Source organism: Trachurus trachurus (assembly GCF_905171665.1).
Source record: "Trachurus trachurus genome assembly, chromosome: 21".
In the NCBI taxonomy this organism is placed as follows: domain Eukaryota; kingdom Metazoa; phylum Chordata; class Actinopteri; order Carangiformes; family Carangidae; genus Trachurus; species Trachurus trachurus.
Window position 1 is genome coordinate 18,021,456 of NC_139899.1, and position 24,764 is coordinate 18,046,219.

General features: G+C 41.1%; 2 protein-coding genes across 4 annotated transcripts; one reads left to right on the forward strand and one right to left on the reverse strand.

Moving 5' to 3' along the window:
* Nucleotides 1-1,635: 1,635 nt before the first annotated feature.
* On the forward strand, nt 1,636-11,966 carry glra2 (glycine receptor, alpha 2; the record flags this gene model as incomplete). Of its 3 annotated transcripts, none has more annotated exons than XM_083997228.1 (9): nt 1,636-1,721; nt 2,378-2,499; nt 4,870-5,081; nt 6,645-6,868; nt 8,209-8,291; nt 8,391-8,528; nt 8,621-8,835; nt 10,573-10,722; nt 11,685-11,966. In XM_083997228.1, the coding sequence occupies 9 exons, from the start codon at nt 1,636-1,638 to the stop codon at nt 11,964-11,966; spliced, it is 1,512 nt and encodes a 503-aa protein (XP_083853354.1). The 3 variants fall into 3 exon arrangements, with proteins under 3 accessions (XP_083853354.1, XP_083853356.1, XP_083853355.1); XM_083997230.1 differs by having other exon boundaries at nt 4,870-4,937; XM_083997229.1 differs by having other exon boundaries at nt 5,014-5,081.
* A 5,023-nt stretch (nt 11,967-16,989) lies between these two features.
* Nucleotides 16,990-24,571, reverse strand: fancb (FA complementation group B). Its single transcript, XM_083997357.1, has 8 exons — nt 23,455-24,571; nt 23,188-23,343; nt 22,977-23,063; nt 22,428-22,556; nt 21,570-21,739; nt 19,684-20,096; nt 19,350-19,590; nt 16,990-18,144 (listed from the first exon to the last, which is right to left on the reverse strand). Exons 1-8 carry the CDS (start codon nt 24,370-24,372, stop codon nt 17,733-17,735), a joined length of 2,526 nt encoding a protein of 841 aa, XP_083853483.1. The 5' UTR covers nt 24,373-24,571; the 3' UTR covers nt 16,990-17,732.
* Between the last annotated feature and the right edge of the window lie 193 nt (nt 24,572-24,764).

Sequence of the window (24,764 nt, forward strand, 5' to 3'; positions counted from 1 at the left end):
AGGAGGACACTATGACTCGTCCTCAGGCGGAGACAGGGCCAAGATCATCTGGAGACTGGTCAGTAAACCGAGTGTCAGACCAAAGTGTAATATGGCCTCGAGCATGTCACAGCAATGAGGCATGAGAGAGTAATCTCACAACATGTTGCCTGTGGTTCACTTGATGTGAATGAAATACTTTGCCCCCCCCCTCCTCCCGACAGACACCACCCACCCACCTACCCTCTCACTAAGTTTAGCTGGTTCCACCATGAGCACATGCCTGTGTATTCATGTGGAATGAGTCATTCATGCCTGTGGTCGTGAAGCCTCACAGCCCACTCACATCCACACACTGTCAGGTTCATATCCAGCCTCGGTATCAATACCAGCAGCTTGTATACATTTATATTGAATAGTAATTACTACATCTGCGTGGTGGCCTACTAAACCTCCACACTCTCCCGCCCTTAGGGCCATTTATTTCCTGCCGTCTCCGTCTGTGTCTCTTGTCTGTCAGTTCTCTCTCCCGTCTCGCTCTGGGAGGCCAACCTTTCAGCATTTCCAATGATGTGCCTCGGAAATCTGTTTCCAGGGCAACCAGGGTACCAAATACTCTCCCAGCGGCTTCTCGCTGGTGCGTCCTTTGTTTACACTTTTCATATCTCTGTGAGGATGTAGGTTGTTCTAAACAGACAGGGATGGGAACAAATAGGGGGAAAAAGGCACAGTGCGTAAAATTACAGCCAAGGATGATGTCAGAGAAACCAGTCAATCAGCACCCGTCTATTTTTTTTTAATTCTAATTTTATTACAGCTAAATGGAAAATTATGAGGGCTGTTATATCACAGGCTTATGTGACAATGTGATATTAAATATCACATTATCGATATAATTTCATATTCTTAATTACCACATTGGAAAGCATCAACACCTCCTAACGCCAGTTGATCCTGGTGCTGAGCTGGATGCGCGCACCAGGGAGTTTCACAATAAAGGCGATTTCGTGAGGCAAAAGCTCTGATGTGAGGAAAAAAAAAAAAAAAAAAATCTTCCGTTATGTAACATGATGTTTGAACGTGTTTCTGCAAATTACCTCTCTCGTTTATTGGACTTATTGAAAACCAACTCACGTCCACCACTTTTAAGTCTTGCGCTTGCGCGTAACGGAACCGGGAGCTGTCCAAGTGCTGAAATGAGGGGAAAAGGCGTTCCTCTCCCCATTCCTCAACAGAAGACTGCTCCTGCACCTGCGAATTATCTCACTTCATATAAGTAACAACACGGGGGCCAACGGGGTGGGTGGGTTGTCTTCACAGAGCGAACCAACGCCAAAAAGCAAGAACGCATCCAGTGGTGGTGAGAGAGTGGGGGTGGTGGTGGTGGTGGTGCGTTTTGGAGTTTCACCCACTCGACGTCTAGCCACAGGACTGATGTTCCTCCACACCTCCGCTTCGAGAAATCTGTTTGTGGGAGTCAGAGTTTGAATGAAACTAAACTATGATCCGTGGCTGCGTTGAGGAATGTCTCCGGTATTTTTGTGTGACAAAAGAACACCCAAGCGCTCACGACCTGCTCAGGAAGACAACGGCGTCCCTATTTGGATTATGTGTTTGTCCAATGTAAACATATGGAAGAAATAGAAAAGTGAGCACATGGGGAAACCACCGGGAATGATTCGCTCCTTCATTAAGGTTTTGGTAGCTTTACTCACACATTTCATGGAGACGAGCAACTTTAGGTAAGGAAATGCATTTGCCAGATATGCTGATTTAATACAAATTACATTTATCATTCTTAAGTCTGATATTCAAGCTATTTCACTCTGATTAACTGTGATTTTAATGTGAAACATTATTAAATGGGTGATTTTCTTCCTCTTCACAGACTAAGTTGGTAATTGCTTGAGTGTTGCTTTGATTTGGATGGACTAAAGTTACTGATTATTTGCAGCAGTTTGTACTGTTGTTATGGGAACCATTCGCTCACATTTTAAAACGTATAATATACGGGATTTTTTTTTTTTTGCCATGGAGTGCAATGCGTTTATACCACAATTACGCACGCAATGGTATTATTTTCTATTATCCTGCGGCAGCACAAATATTCCCGTCACCAATATAAACGACAACATGCTGACATGCCAGTATGGTGGTCTTGCATGATGGTAAAGGAGAAGCCCCACGACGTCGAAATCTCATGAGATTCATCTGATACGCGGGTGCGCTTTAACGCATTTTCCAGTTTCCACCATGTGTGTGTCCATCACTCCCCGACAGCTGCTCGGCGGCAGATAAGGTTTAACGCTTGGTTCTGAGCTCTGACTTCTGTCTGAGCAAGTGATTTTCCTCACGCTGTGTGTGTGTGTGTTTGTGTATGTGTGTGTGTCTGTTCCAGAGTTGTTGATGCCAAGGAGCACGATTCCAGATCATCCTCCAACATGTCTCCATCAGACTTTCTGGACTCACTCATGGGTCGCACGTCTGGGTACGATGCACGAATAAGACCGAATTTTAAAGGTGCGTTTATTTTCTTAATAAGAAATAACCACACTTCACTTTAGACACTGAGAAAACACACACACACACACACACACACACACACACACACACACACACACACACACACACACACACACACACACACACACACACACACACACACACACACACACACACACACACACACACACACACACACACTTTACTACCTTTTGTCAACATCTTATAATGTTCACTGAGTCTTTGCATGTCTATCCACCTGTAAGTGTAACAGTAAACACAGCAGACTGACTATTACTTATCTGGAGATCCACTGGCTGTTATCTGTGGAGAAGAAACTGTGCTGCCATTGATAAGAACAATCAATCACTTGAGTTGACAGTGCCATGACTGTCCTGCTTGAAATTAAATCATGAACTAACCCATCATCATGCACTGCACGACGTTGCACATTTGTTTTCATTCAGTGAAATGATGTGCAACGTAATCCATATCCATTAAACAATATTTTGGAAACAGGAAAAGGGTGTGTGTGTTTGGGGGGGGGGGGGGTCCTTGTAAATATCACAGTCACACAGTCAGACTGGTACTCAGAGCAGACAGGGATGCCACCATGACAGGCCAAATGATGGATGGTGCCCCTGTGGCTGGGCTGCAGGCTACTCACTTCCTCTGTTGCTGTTGCTGTGATGCTGGAGACAGACACAGCATCTGTCACTGGAACAGAGTTGAGTGAGGGGAGGCAAAGGCTGGACTGCTGGGGCTCAGACCCCGACTGCAGGCTGGGTCAGGTGGGGCACGGATTTGTTGGGCAGTTTGGAGGGATTCCAGTATAGTTGAAAGCGACTAGACAGTTGTGCAGCATGGGGATTGATTAGCAAGGATTCAGAAATACATGGCCCAGATCTCTATCTGGGATCGAAGGGGAAAAGCAATGCTGACAAGATTGCTGAAATGGACTTGAGATGAGCAGAGGACAGTGTGTTTGACTCTGGCTGGCATTTCCAGGGGATGGGTGAAATGTAAGCGACTGTTTCCAGCTAATAAAGAGAGGATCAGCACACATGGATTAAAAGACATAAAGCCTGAATTGAATGCTCCTGGTTATATCCAGATCCTCGCTGTATTTAGGGATAAATAAAGCTCCCGTAGTCTCGTACACAATCTAACACCTTATCGCTAGAAAACAAACACTTTTGCATGAACCCTGTGCGATGTAAACAGATGATTTCTGTAGCGAACCTGCTAGTCATACTTTGAAGGGAGCGCTGAACTGTATTTCTGAAGGCTGACCTAGATTTCATTGCTGAGTTTGTTGTGAGGAGGTAACCGCTTTATTTTTCTGCCTCTGCTGTTAAATGTAGCCACCTGACGACAAACTGAGGCAAATATTAATACCAAGTGTCATGCAATATTGATGAAGAATGCACAGGGGAAGGGCACAGTGAAGGGCTTACAACTTCACTTATCAGATGGAGTAAAAAAAAAAAGAAGATTTGCAGTGATTTAACCTGGCAAGACTCACAAACGGTTCAGGCCACACCGGAGTAAAAAAAAAAAAAGGACACTACTCATTAGAGTGCGCTGGTTACTTTGCACTCACTAGTGTTGGAGAGAGGATGCTTTGGTTTTATATTAGAGCTAATAAATGACTATAGGGTTGAAACTGTATTTGAAACACAACCAAAACAATGCAAAGATGGTTTAATAGCAAAGAGTATGCGGCCAGTCAGAGAATTGTTAGATCATTTTTGTGAGGAAAAAAGAATTAAATGATTAATTTGCAATGGAAAGAGTTGCCAGTAAATGACTAATGGTTTATACAGCTAATTGTTGCAGCACTGCATTACAGTAATGTTTGAGTGTGTATGTGTGTGCGCATTTGCCTGTGTGGGCATGTATCCTCATGTTGAATTAAGGACAGGATGTAGAAAAGACGTGGTCACACAATGTTAACCACAGAAGATCATCATACAAGGGATAATCACTTGAGTATAGAGATTATACCAAGCTGATGCAGTATGATATTGCTGCTGATTCTTTCATATTCCATTTGAATAAAACAGAATTCAAATAACATTTTTTTTAAAAGTCTGTTTAATCTTAAAAGCAAAAACATGGATCCTCTCTTTGTATGTGATCTTTTGCCTCTAATGCATGCAACGTGTCACCAACCACTCCTGAAACTCCCATTAGAAATGATTATAATATTATCAGAATTGCTAATTGGTGTTAATGCAAATTGCCATACAATGTGCAACAACAGCTTGTAAACCAACAGATCCCAACTTTTTCTATTGAAACATCTTCACTGCTCCAAACCCAGTGGTCCTTGAGGATATGGTTTAAGGCTTTCTCCTGTCATGTCATTGTCATTCCATTTCACAGGTCCCCCTGTAAACGTTACATGCAATATTTTTATCAACAGTTTCGGCTCTGTCACAGAGACAACCATGGTGAGTTCCTTTGGCATTTTGGTTGCTTTCTGCCCTGTACAATGTGTCAATGTGTTATCTATCCCTCAACTTGCAGGTCCACCAGTTAATGTTACCTGCAACATATTTATCAACAGCTTTGGTTCTATAGCAGAAACTACAATGGTGAGTTGCGTGATGTGCTTGGAAATCTTCTAAAACCCTGATCCCTGCTCTGGAGTTCAGATTAAATCATTTTAATCATTTATTCACCCCAACCTAAGCAACTTTATTAATTTATTTATGTTTTTGACATCTATCAATGGTATGTCTTCCTATTCATGAAAATACTTTGTTTTTTTTTTTGCCATCAAGGAGTCTATTGGCGGGTCCACAAGGCACACATACATTAAATTTGTGTAACTCTCACTATAAATTACACGTGTTAGTCCAGGTTTAATGATTCATGGAGCAACATGAAAGTCAGTTCAAGTGTAGGCATTAATTGTGGGTGGAGATGGGGGGCTGTGATTTTCAGTGGAGCTCATCTGCCATGATGTAAATATGTAATGTGTGCAAGCACTTAACTGCCAAAGGGTTAAGGTAAAAAATAAAAATACAAATAAAACCTGCAAGGCTGCACTGAAACTCATCCTGATCAAAGGATCCATAATGACTGATAATAACTATTTAGATCATGAATGGTGGATGTTAATTTGCACAGGAGCTGGAGCTCATGAGATTGCCAGGCAATTACACGGCTTTAGACACGCACGCAAATATTTGGAACCGCCAATATGCTGATGAAATGTCAAACAACATAAGGGCTTCTCATCATCATGACATGTCAATTACTCTGAGCAACTGAGCTTTGTGACATTCAATCTACTGCTAACTGCACTGTTAGAGTTTCCCTCATCAGTTACTGCATCTTGCCAATGTGCCATTTAGCTTCTATAATGGCACTTAGATAATTATGATTAACAAGAGCAGTGTTACGAGGTCAGTGTTTATCAAATGGAATTTAAGATTACATAGGCACCCAGATGACAGCACTGTTATTTCAATGACATTTTAATTTTGCCAGACGTGCAACGAAAATAATATTTTGCTCATTATCCATTTTATTGCATATGTTCTCATTGATGTTACATGGATATTGACATATTTTGTATTACCACAACTGTTGTTTCTGTGTTAATGTGACAATATAGATGTAACAAGGAAAGGGAGCATTGGACTGCTTAAGTTCCCTTAAGTGAAAGTATTAGCTGTGCAATACAGTATTATAAACAACAATTCTATAAAAATGCAAACCAATCACATGTTTTTAATGTAAAATCATAACTGACAAAGTAACAGGTGCCAGATAAATGTAGTTGATGGAAAAGTAGATGAACTTCAGTGAAGCAGAAATATTAATGTGTAAAATGGGAATACTCACTCTTGAATACACATAGTTACATTTTACTACTTAATAAAACAGATTTAGGTTTTTGACTTTTTAAGAATTGGTATAATGCTTGATTGGTCTATTAATGTATTGTTATTATTTTAAGCTAAATATATTTTCGAGAAAGATAATAGTCGTGTAGGGGTAGATTTGTCAACATTTTCCTATTCACCTCATAAAAATGAGGGTTGTGTGATATTTAAAAAATGTTGACTGATGCTCCATCACCGGCATGCTTTCTCATAGCCCCAATCACCGCACCACAAAATATGCAAAGCAGCTTGTCATCTCCGCAGGATTACAGAGTGAACATCTTCCTGCGGCAGAAGTGGAATGACCCTCGGCTGGCGTACAGCAAATACCCGGATCCCTCCCTCGACCTGGACCCGTCCATGCTGGACTCCATATGGAAGCCTGACCTCTTCTTTGCCAACGAGAAAGGAGCCAACTTCCATGATGTCACCACAGACAACAAGCTGCTGAGGATCTTTAAGGATGGGTCTGTCCTCTACAGTATCAGGTGAATTAGTGAATATGATGTTATGAATGACAGCTTTTAAAAAGGAACACATGATGTAAAGATAGAGGTTTATGCTTGAACTAGGTCAGTCTGTGGATTCATCGAAAATTACATTTTGATAGCTGCTTTATCAGATAAGAAAACAGAGGTGTGTGAAAACAGTGAAAATGTACTGGATAGTTTATTCTGTGTTGAAAATCTCTGGGTTTTGGATAAAAGCTGAGATTTTAAGACATCACCATGGGCTCTGGGAAATTATCCAAAGCATTTTTCACTGCTAATGTTCTCCAGACCAAGTGATTAACCAAGAAACTAATCTGTGTATTCGTTGATGACAAAAAGAGTTTTTTTTTTTTTTTTTTGCAGTTGCAGCCTCAGACCTTGCAATACTGTAGCAGTGGTAGGAATTTGTGCAGTGAAAGATGAGAGGAGCAGAAGCTCTGATGCATAGATCGCCCCAGGACACGTTCACTTATTGCTTTTCTTACATTTCCTCTCAAACATCAAAGTCTGTCAATCCATAGCATACAGTGTTAAATGGATTTTATCGTATTATGATCACTCCTTTGAAATGGCATAATTCACTGAACTACGGAACATCCCCATGTGCAATGTAGATTTTTAATAAAGGAACGCTGATTGCAAAAGGGCAAGTGAATCTCAGGGGCATTGTTGAGAATCCAAAGCAAAGATAGAAGCAAAAGCGAAGAGGGAAAAAAAAATTGTGAATCCTTCTCCATGTTAGTCTCAATATCCATAAGACACTGCAGAAAACTCTGAAACATGCAAGCAGCTCAGGATGGGTGACATCTTAAGACCTATCAGCTCCAAATTTTGAGCACAGCTCTGTTATGGAAAATCTGTTTCATTTCATTTCAATACAACTTCAATCACACACAGCATTCAATTTTCTCTGCAGTGATATGATACAGGGCAGATCAATTCTGAGTCCATTTAAAGGGCAGCTCAAAGCTCAGGGGAGCTCAGGTGTGGAGGCAGAGTGGGTCAACGCCAGAGATGAGAAAGGCGGTTAGCCACTCTCTCCATTCATGAGAAAAATGACAGAGTGAGCAGACTGTGGGCCACAATGCATCAAAGAGACAATACGTTGCAGTAATGACAGTGTGATAGGAACCTGCTGAAGGGAATCCTATGTGGTGTGACAGAGAGAAGCGCACCATACCGAGATTAGAGAAAAGAGCAGTACCGAGCGTGATTTAATTTTCCAAGCAAATTATTTTCAATCCGTGTGCCGACTCAGCAGTTTGAGATTTAATGAGCATATTTCTGTCAGAATCTCTCCTCCATATCTCACTGCAGGACTTTGTCTCACATCGCAGGTTGACTCTCATTCTGTCCTGCCCGATGGACCTGAAGAACTTTCCGATGGATGTGCAAACTTGCACAATGCAACTGGAAAGTTGTAAGGATCGACTTTTGCCCCAGTTTTGTCAGTAGAAGTAGAAGTGAATATCTACAGATTGATTGCTGTGTTGTTGCTGTGTGTCTCTTGTGTCTCTAGTCGGCTACACCATGAATGACTTGATCTTTGAGTGGATGGAGAACGGACCAGTGCAGGTGTCAGAAGGACTCACCCTGCCTCAGTTCATTATGAGGGAAGAGAAGGAGCTGGGCTACTGTACCAAACACTACAACACCGGTTAGACACACACGCTTTAGACTTTTTAGAGCTACCAATTCCTCCCGGTGCGGTTTCTGAAAAATATGTTTGTGTCCCTTCCTGTTAAACAGGTAAATTCACCTGCATTGAAGTTAAATTCCATCTCGAGCGCCAGATGGGCTACTATCTGATCCAGATGTACATTCCCTCCCTTCTGATTGTCATCCTCTCATGGGTGTCTTTTTGGATCAACATGGATGCTGCGCCTGCCAGAGTGGCACTTGGCATCACCACTGTGCTTACCATGACCACCCAAAGCTCCGGCTCTAGGGCTTCTCTTCCAAAGGTACACAGTTCTTTCTATTTTACAGCAGGAATGGTGCACTTGTAGAAGATTCAAAGTACATAAAAGCCTCTTCTAGCAGGGTATATTATAAAGAGACTGCATGCACCACTACAAGCATATGTGAAACATTGTATACAGTATAATTGCATCAGTTTTTTTTTGTCATTTGTCCAGATATTTATTAATATGTTGCTTTACAGCATTTCACCATTAAAGGTTAAAGGTCCAGTGTGTAATATGGGGGTAGAAACGTGATATCTAGCGTTCAGATTCTAGTTTTCAGTGCTCACTCGCTCACTTGCACTCACCCCTCCCGTCTGCAAGGGGACTGTGGCCTCCGAGGACAAAAAAAAACTTGTTTACCACGACTGGTAGTACTTCAGGAGCATGGAGATTTTTATTTTATTTTCCAGCGATTATACACTTATACAAATATATTCATGGGTAGTATATCCAGATTTCGCCAATAAACTCTGCCAATTATTACACACTGAACTTTTAAGGGCAAACCACTGCATGTAGCAAAACATACATACGTATCATAAAGTTGAAATATGGGTCTAACTAGTTGTGGTGCATGGATTGTAGAAACATTACTATTTGTCAAATCTAAACATATCAGCATAGTTAGCTGGTGATAGCCCCAACAGGAAAGGTTAGCTAGGAACTGTATTAAGACATACTTTTAAAAAAATGTTCATGATTTGAAAGAATCCAATGATGAAACTAAAACTGAGAGATAAGGAAAGAATATATTCACAGTTCATAAAAAATGAATGGCGTAGGATGTTTAAAGAGTAAAGGGTCTGTAATAGGTGTAAATACAGAGACATAAAAGCCCAAGTATGGGAGAGCCAGAGCAATCAAACCGTGTAGATACAGAGGGGGTGATGGTTCTCCATTCAGGACGCCATTACTGCACTATATTGCTGTATTATTGTTTAAGATCTCGTTAACACAACCTTTTACGTTTCTGTAACAGCAATATGTCTAGCAATATGTACACCAGCTGCAGCAATTGTAGATGGTACTAGCTTGTTTTCAATCAGGGTAAATTGCCATGCACATATTTCACGAAAGGGTACTACAGGCTGCGAGTGTCAGATCTTGATCATCAGTCTTTCTCCAGGTATCAGTCTGCAGATGAGCACATTAAGGCCTCAGCAACAACAAGAGATTCTCACATGAAAGATGCGTAAACTGATAAATATTTAAAGAGAGCCTTTGAGAGCTTTGATTCAAGAAAACAATAGCTCAATGTGCCTTAAGAGCCCTCATAAAGCTGAGTTGTTTTCCTAACATGCTAATCAGCTGTCATGAAGACAGGAGGTCACGCTGATGAGCAGTAAATACCTTCGACTTCATCCTCACTCTCTCAAAAGAAACAGATCAAAACCAATGCTACAGTTCACTGTTTAATGGTAATTAAATTAGCTATTATTGCCCACTGTTTATGTTCAACTGATATTACTGGGAGATTTAATAGCCTTGTTAGCAAACACCCCCTCTAATTACAGCCATTCGGAGCTAACGTACATAATTAAGAGAAGAAACTGATTCGTGAGTGTGGATGACCTGGTAGATTTAACAGATCTATGAAGCAAAATCAGTTCAGAAAAGTTAAAAAGAAAACAAAATATTTCAAACTAAAGCACCAATTCATTTTGCTTTTGAATTGAGACAATGTTTTTTTTTCCCTTGGAGGATCTAACAAAGGAAATTTGTTTTCTCCCCCAGGTCTCTTACGTGAAAGCCATTGATATCTGGATGGCTGTGTGTCTGCTCTTTGTATTTGCTGCATTGCTAGAATATGCTGGGGTTAATTTTGTCTCCAGGCAACAGAAAGAGTTTCTGCGCCTGAGGCGAAGACAGAGGAGAAATCAAAAGGTAGGCTTTAAAAGTCTTTAAGATGCTTCTGTTTGGTTATTAAACTTTCCAGCCCCATCAGAGGGGTGGTGGAGTTGATTGGTCAGCCATATTTACCGATCCAGAGTGAAATATCTAATCAACTATTGGAGTGGATTGGAACTTTTGTACAGATATTTATGGTCTATACAAAATTACCCAGAAGATGAATCCTAATGACTTGGTCATCCTCTGACTGACCTCTTTCCTACATATATATCAAGGGGGGGGGGGGGGGGGACTCATCAATTGGAACATCTATTGGACATGAAATGTGGTACAAACAAGTGTTCCTAGGGATGATGTGCCAAGACAGGTCAATTTCAAATTTGCCTCGAAGAGCTTTCCAATCAATACAGCACCGAGGGGGCTTATAGTGCATACGATAGAATATAGGTCAGAGGAATCTGTCCTCAAGGATGGGCATGCAATACGTAGGTGTACAGAACAGATTAAACCATGTTAGCATTGTCACTGTGGTTGCTGGTAGTATGTAGCTCAAAGGAAACCTCAGTCTCAGAGCTTTGGTGGGATATTGAACAAGAGCAAAATAGTTACTTGCCTAAATTCACCCCAGAAGCAGTGGTTGTAAATACTTATCCGGTTCTCTCAAGGAATGTTTTGTGATTCAAAATTTGTAATATCTCGTGATTAATGTACATTTACTGTGTGTATACTACAGAAACACTGAGCCTGTGGCCACTGTAGACTGTAGCTCAGGAGGTAGAGCAGATTGTCCATTCAGTGCAGTGTTAGCTGCCAGCTCTGCCTTGTACATATGTTGAATGTCCTTGAGCAAGACAGTGTGCACGGGTGAATGAGAGGCAGATCGTAAAGGGTTTTGTTTGCTAAGGTGGAAAGGCACTACATAAAAGCAGACAAAAGTCTGTGCTGCAGAAAGACTAATTAAGGTCATTCTGGCCACATGTGCATGTGTTTTTCAGGATGAGGATATGCGTGAAGGCCGCTTTAATTTTGCTGGCTACAATATGACCCAGTGTCTGCCAACGAAGGACGGCTCAGCTGTTAAGAACGCTACGCCAGCTCCAACCCCTCAACCTCCAGTCCCAAAAGACGTGGACACCATGAGGAAGAAGTTTGTGGACAGAGCCAAGAGGATAGACACGATCTCCAGAGCAGCCTTTCCTTTGGCCTTCCTGATCTTCAACGTCTTCTACTGGATCACCTACAAGATCATCCGGCATGAGGACATCCACAAGAAGTAAAGACTTGACAAATAACATTTATTTTACATTTCTCAGATTGAGAAATGCTCAGAAAGCACAGTGAGATGAGATGGGATACTGTGCAACGAGAGGCACCATGGTGATGATGGCGATGTTCTTTCAGGGATAATGTATAATGTTCATGCATCGCACAGTAATGCTCATGTTCTGATAACATGAAGAGCTTTTGAGACACAGATGCTTTTTTGTTGTTGTACTGCTGCATAATATTTCCTAAAGAGTCTGGAATTATGGTTTTAACTCAAGGCTTAGTAACATGCTGGAGACGAGGGACCAAAATTTTTGTTTGAATCAGTTCTGAGTTGACATCTGTACAAACCAGGAAAAAAAAAAACATTCCATGGATTTGTAACCGTAAGGTAGATTAGCAGGACCCTCAAAGACCTTTTGTGATCGCAAAAAGGGGTCTTTCTTATAAAGGATGTTAAAGACTGTTTTATAGTGTATTATTGTCGCGGCACTTCTTGTGTTTATACAAAAATACAGAAGCAAATGTCTCAAATATACAGGCAGAAAGCACATGCAGATGCATCTTTCAAACATTAGGCAGCAGCACAAGTCTCAGGCACGAGCGCGAACAAAGCAGAAGAAAATTGGGAATTGAATTTTTATGACATACCTGAGGCCTTAGATATCAAAAAAGATTTGGTGAGATGAAGTACTATGCTTCTCTATTTTTTCAAGCATCTCCTCTTGTTTAGTGGTCAAACAGATCGAACGCACCGTTTGAGCTTTTCTACCTGTGGCCAGGCATCCAAAGGTACTACTCCGTGTCGTTTCCTTTTTTCTCTGAGTGTATTATAAAATCATATACATGTACAACTGATGTCACCTAAAATCAATGTAAGTTAATCCAGATGTTTTGAAAGTCATTCATTTTGATTTTCATTGGACAGTAATTGATCAAACAAACAGTCATATATATTTCACAGGCTAAATTCATAAAGTATAAAGGCCAATTTTGATCAAGTGTATATGTTAGCCTGCAAACTGTGAACATGCACTGCATTACTCAATGTTGTCATATGCCCATATCCACACATGAATTCATTTATATTCCAGGTAAATACTCCAGGTATCTTAGGTATGCTTTTAGAGTTTGAGACTATGTTTTTGTAGATTTAGTCTGATGAAATATTTATTGTAATGGAGGAAAGGTTATGTTTCTAAAAAAGAAAAAAAAAAAAAGCTTTCTGTATTCCTCTTCAACCTCTGTGGACTGTTTCCCTTCACTTGGCCTGTTTGTTGCTGGATGGTGACGTATGTTTGTAGAAGGATTTGACAGTGAAAGACAGATCTGCCTAACATTCATAGTACAGAGCAGCTAATGGTCACTGCACTCCTGATATACTGTGGTGAAGATTTACTGGCCTGTACATCAATAAAATTGACTGTGCACCATATTTACTTGATTTCCACCTTATATGTGATGTTAAAGACTTGGCTTTGCGAAACATTGTCATGCAATAGATTATAAGATTAGACCATATATTGCTTTGCTCTCATATACAAAATGAAGAGATGGATGCCCTTCGGGAAAAAAAAAGAACAAAACTGTCAAGTAAGGCACAAACACATGAAAATGCTTTTTGCGCCCGGTTGCAGATCAGATCAAACAAAATGACAAACACTGCGCTTTGCTCTTATCCAAGCCCATAAGTCAGGGTGATGACACACACACCGTGGATCAGTGGGTGGCCTGGGGTGACACAGATATGATCTGACTCTGGGTTTCCATTAATGCATGATAATGGACTTCACACTGTAGTGTAGCGATTCCATCAACTGGGGCTCGTGCAGCCAGAAGAATGGAAAACTATGGCCAAGTGCTCAAATACAAAGAAAGACACTATAACATTATACAAGGTAATAAAGATTCCTCTCATGCTGTTCCCACCTGTTGTTACTGCAGGTGAGCTCAGACAGCTCAATATATGTGAGAGGAGTGACCACACATTAGTTCTTGGTATTCAGATGGATGTCCTGTAACGCCATTATCCACTCAATCATGCTATTCATTACCATAGTGTGGGTGATGCCAGGATCTACCAACTTTTATTTGATTTAAAGATGAATACATGGCATGTGGAGGGCTTATTGGGAAGGCTACATGAATAATCCAACAGCCTTTTTTTAATGCTCAAAACACAGGGATTATAAACTAATCAATAATACTAATCCTCACATGGAAATACCACCCATTTCACACACAGAGCCTTACATCATGATCCGTTATTAGTGCTGTTTGAATATGCAAGGATGCAACAGTCATTTATGAAATCAAATTGGGAATGACGGCTTATGAGGGGAACGTTATTTGCGGCTTATAAAAAGGTGTTTAAGAGGGGAAACAACTTTCCCTCATTCATTTAAGGTTTAGAGAGGCTGCTTTGAGAAGTCTGAGCGAGAGAAAGAGAGAGAGAGAGAGGCAAGAAATGTGGGTTGCCATAGCAACTGCACAGCAATTGATAGGGCTAGTGTGAGAGAAAAGCAGGACATTAATGAAGTTAAGAAGACCGGTGCATGATTCTGCCAAAAGTGTCTCTTATGCATGAATATATATATACTCCACTATGTCAAAACATATTTTTTTACTATGTTAAGGGCAAAATGAAACCAGTGGCTATGTCAGGTGTTTTCTCTAAATGTTTATATCCAGATCATTTACTCAGCATTGTTCAAACAACAGCCACTGTGTGTGTGTTTAGTGTGTGTAGTATCTGTCTTATGAATGCTGCACTGTTACAGTAGAAGTAGATTGAGACATGTGGCACTCCAGCCACAGACACGCTGTGGGTTGATGTGTGATCATCTGCAGACTAGTTGTACTGATCTCCACTCCGCTCCTTTATATGCAGCTTGTGAGAGGCGAGCATTCATAGTTTCATGCTGAGAACTCTTTACTTCATTAGTTTAATAAATAAAAACTTCAATTTTAAAATGTGGCTGCATCTGGAAAAACCACAACTGAACTACAAAACGAAAGTCCTAGGCTATGTGGTTGGGAGCTTTAGAAACATGGTGAGTGATATTGTGTTAAGAATTTGTTTTTGAATCGACTTCAAAAGCCTGAATATTCAATGTTCATGTGCTCAAGATTGGTCTAAATTTACTAGCCAGATATGTCTAATATATAATTCAGCTTGTGTGTGCTGTTCAGTGTAGTACAATGCCTTAGGGCTTAATAAAAATGTGTTACTTTGTGATAAGCAAGAGGCACAATCTAAATAAATACTAGTATTTATGGTCATAATTACGGTGAGATGTCTTTAGAAATGGTTAAACAATTTAAATATGGTAACATTTAACTCAAATGTTGCTAAATCATGAGGATTTTTTGGTGTTTGAACCAGTTTTGGGCCACATGGGAGTTCTCTGCATATTGAATCATGTTTACTATGTGGTATGTCTGTATGCGGTGTGTGTACTATGCATTATGTTGTAGATATAATCAATGTCCTCCCACTTTGTTTGGTTGAGAAGAAACCCTATGACCCTGATCAATACCAGTCAACTGCAGGCAAAGATCAGATCCGTGCCCTCGTCAAGCAGCACCAATATGAGTAAGTCTTACTAGCACCATTCATTATTATGGATGACTCACCTTGATTTAAATAAAAGGCACGATCTGTGGTTCGAATGTAAACAAAAAGGTCAACCCACTAATAAAAAGCTGCAAATTTAGATTACAACTAAATTTCACTATATAACGCTACATCAAAATAAAATAAATATATACGTATATTTCAAGTTAAGCAAGAGATAAAATAGTGATTTTTTAAAAAAAAATCTTAAACTGAAACCATTTCCTCTTTTTTTTCATTAGAAAGTCACATTTTTAAAAAGTAGCTTTTTTTCTATTTTCCTTCTCCTGGCATAAATGAGCCTCCATACTAAAGTGACAGTCGACAGCTGGCAGCCACCGAAGTGTCAAGAGATGCAGAGATCTGCCCATTGTCAGTTTGTATGTCAGTCATATTAATAAGCTAGATGAGGTGTAGAACAGCAGGAGCATTACTTATTTACCACATCCTCATTCCCCCTTTAGGTAAAGGGGGCTTCAAGAGAGGGAGAGAAAACCTGCAACCTACTTCCACCATTCACAGTTAATAGAACTTAACAGGTAATAATGGGATGACAAAACATATATTTTACTCTGGGTGGCAGTCAGGGCTCAAGGGGAACACCAATACAGATGAATTTTCCTTTTCACATGTGATCTACTCTCCCTGTGGCCATTTACTGGTCTTATTTACTGTACAGGATTCACAATTCTTCTTCATCGCTAGCCTTGAGAGAGGTGTTTGTCTCACATCATAAAAAAAGTGAAGTTGTGTGTGAGTGTGTGTGAATGTTATGCCACAACAAAAGTTAACTGAGCGGCAAAGAAGAGTTTTATTTTCATTCCAATGCAACAAAAAATATGTTTTATCATCTCGCAGTAGCATTACTGTAATAAAATTACATTTTGGAAATGAGTCATCGAATGTTTAGTGGAAACCTGAGGCTGTGAGTCTGGTGGAAGTTGTTATGTGCAGCGAAGCAGAGACATTAAAAAGGTGTAAAAGAGGTGGGTGGATCTCTGACTGTGTACTACAAACACATGGACCACACACACATCTTGGTTTTTCAATCCCCTCTAGGGTAGAAAAAAAATCATCAATATAAAGGGCAGAGAAATTAATTCAGTTAATTTAATGAAAACAAGATTGTGATTATTGTGCCGCATTCTTTTTCGCAACTAATTTCATCCCCCCTACAAAAACCATCTGATGTTATCGATTCTGCTGTTAGTGCTTAAAAGAGATTTCCATCTCTGATGTTTTTGGGTGCATAGACACAAGGCTTTTTGTTTTGAAATCAGTTTTTCTTTTATTCTTTTTTTTCTTATTTAAAATTTCAATATACACATTGTGTTTCTAACGTCAATAAGAAGTCATGTTAAATAACTGATTTTTGCCAGTCTTATCCATATAAGCAAATAGTAAGGGCGAAGCTGCTTCATACCTCATGAATCCAACAAAGACGAGGCCCTTCAAGTAGGATTCGATGTTTACTTGGACGAATTGCATTTTAACTTACGTACATCACTAACAACCTGTGCTGCGTCACAGGAGCAACGGCATCCAAGGAGTGTTTTATTTACATCGTTTCACAGGAAAATAACTGAACCATGAGAGGAAACACCACTAAAAGCTTTCAGTCAAGTGCAGCCAGTGAGCAAATGTATAACCCTTTGCTCTACTGTCATCGGTTGTCTTTATTCACAACACAAATAGTTTCTCACTCAAGGATGAAAATGGTCTCTCCGTCTGCTGCTGAAGAAGAGCACCCGGCAGCAAGGACAGATGTAAAAGAGCGTTTTTGAACACACAAGGTCTAAAGGGACGCGAACAGGAGAATGAGCCGCCGAGCACAGATGTAGTACCGCATCAGTACCTGATTAAGGCTGTGAAACCCAGGAGGTGATCCGGATGGAAATGGGCTCAGGCGCTATACAGCAACAGACACTCGGAAGATACAAACCCCAGGAGGCTCTCTGAGAGCAGACACGCACAGTTTAGCCCAGAACATAACCGAGCCAACAACGGGGGGTCACATGAACAGTCTTTTTTTTCACTTATTACACATGACACGACATACGATTACAGGCTTGGCTTTTTCCCCCGCATTAATACCGACTGCATGATGAGGAAACGCAGCCTTAGCGATGGGATTTTCAACAATAACGGCGTCTGTGGTATATTAGTGGAGCAAAGTTCTCTGTAACTCCAGTAGAGCTGCTAAATCCCCATCAAGCTGTACTTTGGACATGCTTTGGGTTAATTTACGATACCGCCCAATATCCACCAGGGGGCTCAATCTGCCCCTGCTCCTCTCTACATCCCACTGCCACGCCTCTCTGCACCTCTGTAGCCCCTCCACAGTACCTGGCTCAGGTATGTCAGCGCTTCCGGGCCTCCTCGTCTTCTCGTCTTCCTCTTTTTCACAGAGAAGCGAAGACATGCAGTCTCTGAGCGACGCCACCTCTTTTTCCAGTGTCGAAGAAAATGTCTGGGCTGCACCTTGCCCTCTTGTGCCTTTGACATGCCGGATGGAGCAGGATGTAGGGAGGTAACCCAAGAGAGAGTCCAGGAGCTGGAGCATCTGTAACTGGCTGCAAAGGAACAACAGAGCCAGATTGTGCATGTTACTACACAATACACCATGTAATAGATGCAAAAAAAAAGATTACGTTTCTTGTAATTCATACCATTTATCATCCGTTACACACTCACCTGTGCAGAAATCCACTTATAGGATTTCATAATTTCAAATGCTCTGTTTAGCAAAGGATCTTAATTCAGTGGAATATCACAATGACATCCTGGTCATATTCAAAGCCTTGTTAAAGCAGATATCAGTGGAATGTTTTTGTTAATATAAGTCCTAAATAGTCCTATTTTCCGTCAGCAATCACTTACATGAAGTATTTCAGCCTAAACACGAGTCTCTCCGTCACTCTGCTCTGCTGTAACCCGAGGAGAAAATTTTCCTTGTGGGATACAAGTGTTATCCAATGAGGAGAGAGAACGGCATGAAGGGCTGTGTGTGCAGCCATGGGATGCGCGTGAATGTGGTGACGTAGCACGAGGACCAATTGATGCCTGACAAGGGCGGGGGCTGCTAACTCATGGTGCGTTCAAAGAAACTCGTACTTTGTGTTTTTCCTTCCTGTGAAGTCATACCAGTTCGATCTGGTACGAGTTCACGGGTCGGAAGTTACGAGTGGCCGTTATAGGGAACTTTCACAGACAACAGGATGGTAAAAACACGAGCTACGGGTTACCTGGAACGCTACCAAGTCGTAGTTGTGACTTGAAGCTGTAACTTACGGTTTCAAAAGCCTGCCTTGAACGCAGCATTAGCCGAAACGGCCGTGAAGCTGATATCTGCTTTAACTAACTGAACACTGCAAGTTTCTAGTTGCAGGACCAGCTTTCTTTGCTGCATTGACTAAAACTGAATTATTCAAGAGAGACTCTGGCAGCTGTGTTTGAACCATACACTAAGAAGTAAAAAGTTTGGGCAAAAAAATACAAAAAATTTCCATCATATAAATTATTTGGTGGTTTTCTGGCTTTGAGTACCCTTCATTCAAAAACAGCAACAGATACAATTGATCTTGGTAAATTACACTACAGAAATTGTCTTTGTTTGCAGGAAACTTCCGCACTTACATTTTAAAAGCCATTGTTTCAATTTATGGACTGATACTGTGCTACCAGCCAAAACCCAGTGCTGTCAAAACCAACAACTACTACATCTGTGAGGTTAATAATACAGCCATCTCACTGGTATCTGCAAATAAAGATGATTTACCTGGAGTGGACTGACAGCTCCCCTTGGAACGGGGTTATCTGATGCCAGCGCAGCAGCATGAGAGCAGATGGTCCTGAAGAATTTAGCAGTAGATACTGAGGGCTGACTTCTATCCTCTTACAACCCATTCTCTTCTGAATCCAGCCATCTATGTCACCTAGGCTGTGATCTGGAGAGTCTATGAAGAAGACCCAGTGATCCAGCACCGACAACAAACTCAGTAGGTCTTCTTCAACCTCATCTGGGCACAAACAAAAGACAATGATTAACATCAATCTGTCAAAATGTGCCAAAATTTAAATCTCAGGTCGTATAGGCTTTTGTGATTTTTTACCTGTTTTGAGTTCAGGGTTTGTCAGCAATTGGGTATGGAAAGCAGCATGGATGTCTAGAGCGACCTGACCACAGTGCAGGACAACCGGTGTTGGGTTGCTCACGAGGGAAAAAGCATCTTGTCTCTGGACGTAATGGAGCATGACATGGCACTTGACACAGCCAGAGTTCAACAGAGGAGTCAGCTTGGTCACAGCAGTCACAGCCAGTCTGCATGTGTTGAGATCATTGGGTCTGCCGGCGTTGTGCTGCTTGCTTCTTTTGGCTGCGGGCTCTGGGAACGAGGAGGAGGAGGAGGATGACGAGGGGCAGGGTGTGGGGAGCCACAGCACTTGGCTCTGGGTCTGGATGACTTCGGGCGTTGAGCTCTGGCCCGTCTCTGTCAGGATGGATAAGCTCACACTGGCCATTGGTCTGCAACAAAAATAACACGTATATATCGCTAACAATCAGATATCACATGGACAGTGGGTAATCAGATACAACGGTACAAGACGGAGAGTGTGAATGAAAGTGTGACTGTAAACTCATTAACAACACTAATGCCTCCAGGTGGTGACATGCCACCAACAGTACCAGTGAAGCAATCAAAACAGCAACATACAGCGCAGTCAGAGTTGATAGGTGAACTTTCCAACCGGAGTTCCTGAGTGCACCTGTCTCTGAAAAATACTGTACGTCCACTGCATGACGCTGTTATGACAAAGTCTGAATAATTAGGTCTGTGTGATATATATCAGTTTTACTTTTTAATAAATTTGCAAAAAAAAAAATTACATTTGATTTGTGTTTGATCTGTCATTACAGGGTATTTAAAAGTAATATATTGAACTTATGGCTGCAGAACAGGAAGAAAAACATATTGTAATTATTTTTTGGCATATTTGCAAATTCATTTTCACAGAGAAAAACTGCTTGCTAAATGCTGCTGATGGAATTTTTGTTGTGTCTAGTACAACGCTTAAATCTTCCAGTACATCTGGGGAATATGATTTCTAGGCCGGGTTGTCTATGTAGCAACACAACACTTAACAAAAATGTTGTAACACATTTTTCCTTTATCAAAATGTGCACCTTCTGTGATTTGGATTGCGCTTGGCCATATTACAGTTAGAAATAATATTTTGATAAATTGTGCAGCTCTAATTTCTTCTCCTTTTTTCCCAAAAATACACCAACATAACAAAATGTGAGAATAGTTAAGGGGCCTCAACACTTTCTGAATGGACTGTACAAGCTCATGCCAGAAGTAGTTTCCCTCCAAATATTCTCAAATAACAAACAGGAACAGGTGGATGGAGGAATTTGATAGTTTCTTGTTCCCACTAAAGGAGCTTGGTGAGTTATTAAAAATTTGTTGCCATGGGGACCACCTAGCCACCGAGCAGCTGGCTTCTGAAACTCATAATAAGTTTGGGGACAATCAAAAAATATAAATAGATAAAACAATCTTACTTTATTACTGCCATTTCCCGCTTGCATCAATGTTTCTATACAAAACTGCCTCGTTGATTACATTATGCAAAGAATTCCACCTCAAAGATGGGATTTGAAACTCAACATGATCTGGCAGCACAATGCTGTGGTCCTGACAAATCTAATCAGACAGCTATGATACGTTCTGACAGCTGGTCAGCAGTTGAGCACTTGAGTAATACTGTACATGCAAGTGTCGCCTTTATCTTTACCATACACAGATGGACCCACTCAACCAGATGAACTCATTATGCAGATACCTATTTTAGAGGGATCACTACCGAGTGTTTAGATAACGTCATGTTCAATTGGACATTTTGACTGATGCCGCAGCCCATAAAGCTTGCATGTACTCCATGCAGAAAAAATCTATACAATTCATTTCAATTAGAAGAAACAAATGGCGTTTACACAGAGCTGTCAGTCGTTAGTATCACTCCCACAACCATTCGGTCCTCAGCAATGCGATGCCACAGCTTGTCAACTTGAGGTTTTGAAGACACTGCTGGCATGTCTTGCGTCTTGTCATCCAAGGCCTCATCCTTTGACTCATCAGAGTCCCACAGAGCAATGAGGCCTTCCTGGACCAGAAAGTGCAAAGACTATAATCAGCAATGACAAGTGTGTGACAGCACTGACAAGCAATAGCAGTTCCTGTCAGACATTTCAATTTGAACAACAGTGAATTAGGTAAAATGCAGTGTACTTTTAAAATGCTATATGAAAACACAGAGAGGGGAAGTGATACGTTCTGTCAAAATACAGTATAATTATCCCGAGCATTTACATTTCATAGATATTTGCTTTGGGCCATATGTGACATTTGCTCTGGTTGTTTGTTATATGACAAAGGCCATCAGTTAGATGATCCTTTCAAGTCAAGGTTCACTCACAACCATGTCATAAATGATGGAAATTACATAATTGAGCAACAAAGAAGATGACAAGGAAACAATCTGTACCATTGGCTTTTACGACACATGTTTAGCACTGCTTTCAGTGCCTGTAGGAAAGCTACCTCAGCCCCATGTGAGGTATCATTTCAAACATGACAGATTATCAAAATGACTAATTATCAAAATGATTAACAAGTGCTAAGGGGGAAATAATCAGCTGAGGGGAAGAAAGGTAGGACAGAACAGTAATATACCTGTTTTTATGTGTGTTTTCACGTTTTAAGGTAATGACTTTAAATTCCAATAAAGGTATTATATGATGTTATGTACTCCAAGCTAAAAAATAAAGCAAGGAAGACTTGCATAACAGTACCTGCTCTGGATGCATGAGAACAGGCTCTTTTCCTGAGACCACGTCAGTAAGGGCTTGGACCGACTGCTGCACCACTCTTTCCTTCACTCTCACTTCTCTTTGAAGCTCCTGAAGCATGGTTGATCCACTCTAGATGACAAGATTTGATTGAAAGGACATTTCATTATACTGCTTTTTTCTTATATAGCTTCCTATTGTTATCTGTTTTTATGGTATGTCTGTGCGTCTTTAAATGTGAGGACTACGGATGGAAATTAGCTTTGAGCTAAATCCGGCATATTTACATGACGTCATGTGTAGTGTACGTCACCAATTGTTCATTAATGTGCATTGTCCTCGTCAAATAAACAATAAGTGTGAATGAAATAAATAGAAACTTGACACTATCATTGAGTCATCCATGAATATGGGTCATTAAGTCATACAAATACCATCATGAGGGCAGTGATCATGAAGAATAATATGGATGGGGCTATGGATTCAAATCATGAAGCTCCTTCAGGTGTTACAAGACTAGTGCTGCTCCAGAAACTGCTTAGAAATGTTCACCTGTAGTCGGGACTCTAAGGCCTGAAGAGTGAGACGGTAGTTCTCAGGTGGAGGAGATGGATTTGGTGCTCCAGTGTCCTGTCCATGCTGAAAACATGTATTGAAGTCATGATCTCAGCCACATATACACTTTACCAAGGGGAAATGCACTGGGAAATAGCACACTGTAGTTAATAACTAGGAAAAAAAATTATATTAAAAAGTGCCTCACAGAAAATGAAGTACCACAGAGGTCAGTGATGAGGAAATTTTCCAGCGGCTGCTCTGCTACACCTTCATCCTTAAAAACTAACAGCAACTGGTCCGTTCCACATCCCAGGAAGTCATCCACGTGGACCGAGCTGACTCCAGACCAGTGGGAAGCTATCTGGAGGAGAGGGATTAGACAAAATAGGCTTATTAAAAACTTGCAAAACCGTATGACTGATAACAAATAAACCCCACACAGAAGTCCCTTCTTTTTTTTTTTTAAACATACCTGAAATCCTTCCTTCCACACGGCACACACATGCCCCTGGTGAAAGGATACAACAAACAAGCAGCCATTCCTTCCAGTGTTGACCAGCTGAATATCTTCAGGTTGCTGGAAGGCGAGTTCACATGTGTCTTTCACGCTTCCATTCTCAAAATACACCAGCTGCTGATTAGAGGTCACCGCCACCACAGCAGTTTTCAGCATACCCTCCACCTCTTCTGCTGACAGCACCAGCATGCACCGTGTGATGCAAATGTAAGGGTGGGGTAAAATCATAGAGCCGTCAAAAGCCTGTCCACTTTCTACAAAATAACCCAGGGTTTGGCTTGTGGGACTATTATTGTCATTTTGCACTCCTAGGAAAAACACCTGCCCTTTATGGAGTGGGAGTTCTCCAGCAACACAGTGGGACAGCTTAATGGGGATCTGTCTCACCTCTCCTGCTTGTAAAGATGTATAGAAGACATTACCAGCATGACTCCACAACACTGTGGGGCCCTGGAGGATGGACACAGTCTCCCTGATTTGATAAGTGAGTTTAAACTCAATGCGAGGCTCCAGTCGATTTGAGCTGCTCAGTGTGAGGAGACTGTACTTGAAACCGTCTCCTCCTCTCTCGCTCTTCCGTGTCACTAAAACGCACGGAGTGGCGACTCTCCTCCGAACATCTATGACACATTTACATTTCACAACATCCACGTGTGCTGCTGACTTTGTCTTGCTGATGACAGCCGCTCCCTCCGCTGCCTTCAGGAACCTGCAGCTGTCCTCCCGGTCAAATGAAAGGCTGCGGAATATTAACTCGTTTCTTTCGCCGCCGGCCTTACCCGAAGCTCGTTTGCAGTTAAATAAGATTATCTGTCCACACAGGGAAAGCCGATGGGGATTTCGATACACATCTTCGCAGGGCAATATTTCCATTATACACCAGAGAAGTCGTATCGGACACCGACAAGGATTAATCCCTCCCTATTGACAACTTTAACTTTCATCACAGAAGTATAACAAAGCTATTCAACGGATCTTCCGTTGCTAAATTCCCCAGATGGGGAGAAGTACAGCGGTTTTAATGTCCCATCACAGCACACGAGTGTTTGTATACACTTATTATCCGCCCGCCAACCGGAATTGAACACTTCCTGACTGATGCATTGTGGGTGAGAGTTTGTAAACAAAAAAAGTGAGTTGACGACATTATCGCAGCACACTTTGCTCGCCGGTCCTGTATTTAATCGAATCAAGTATGTGAATGGCTGGATAATCCTTTTATATCACCCGTGATTATGAGCTTTAAAGCCACCAAACAAACCCCT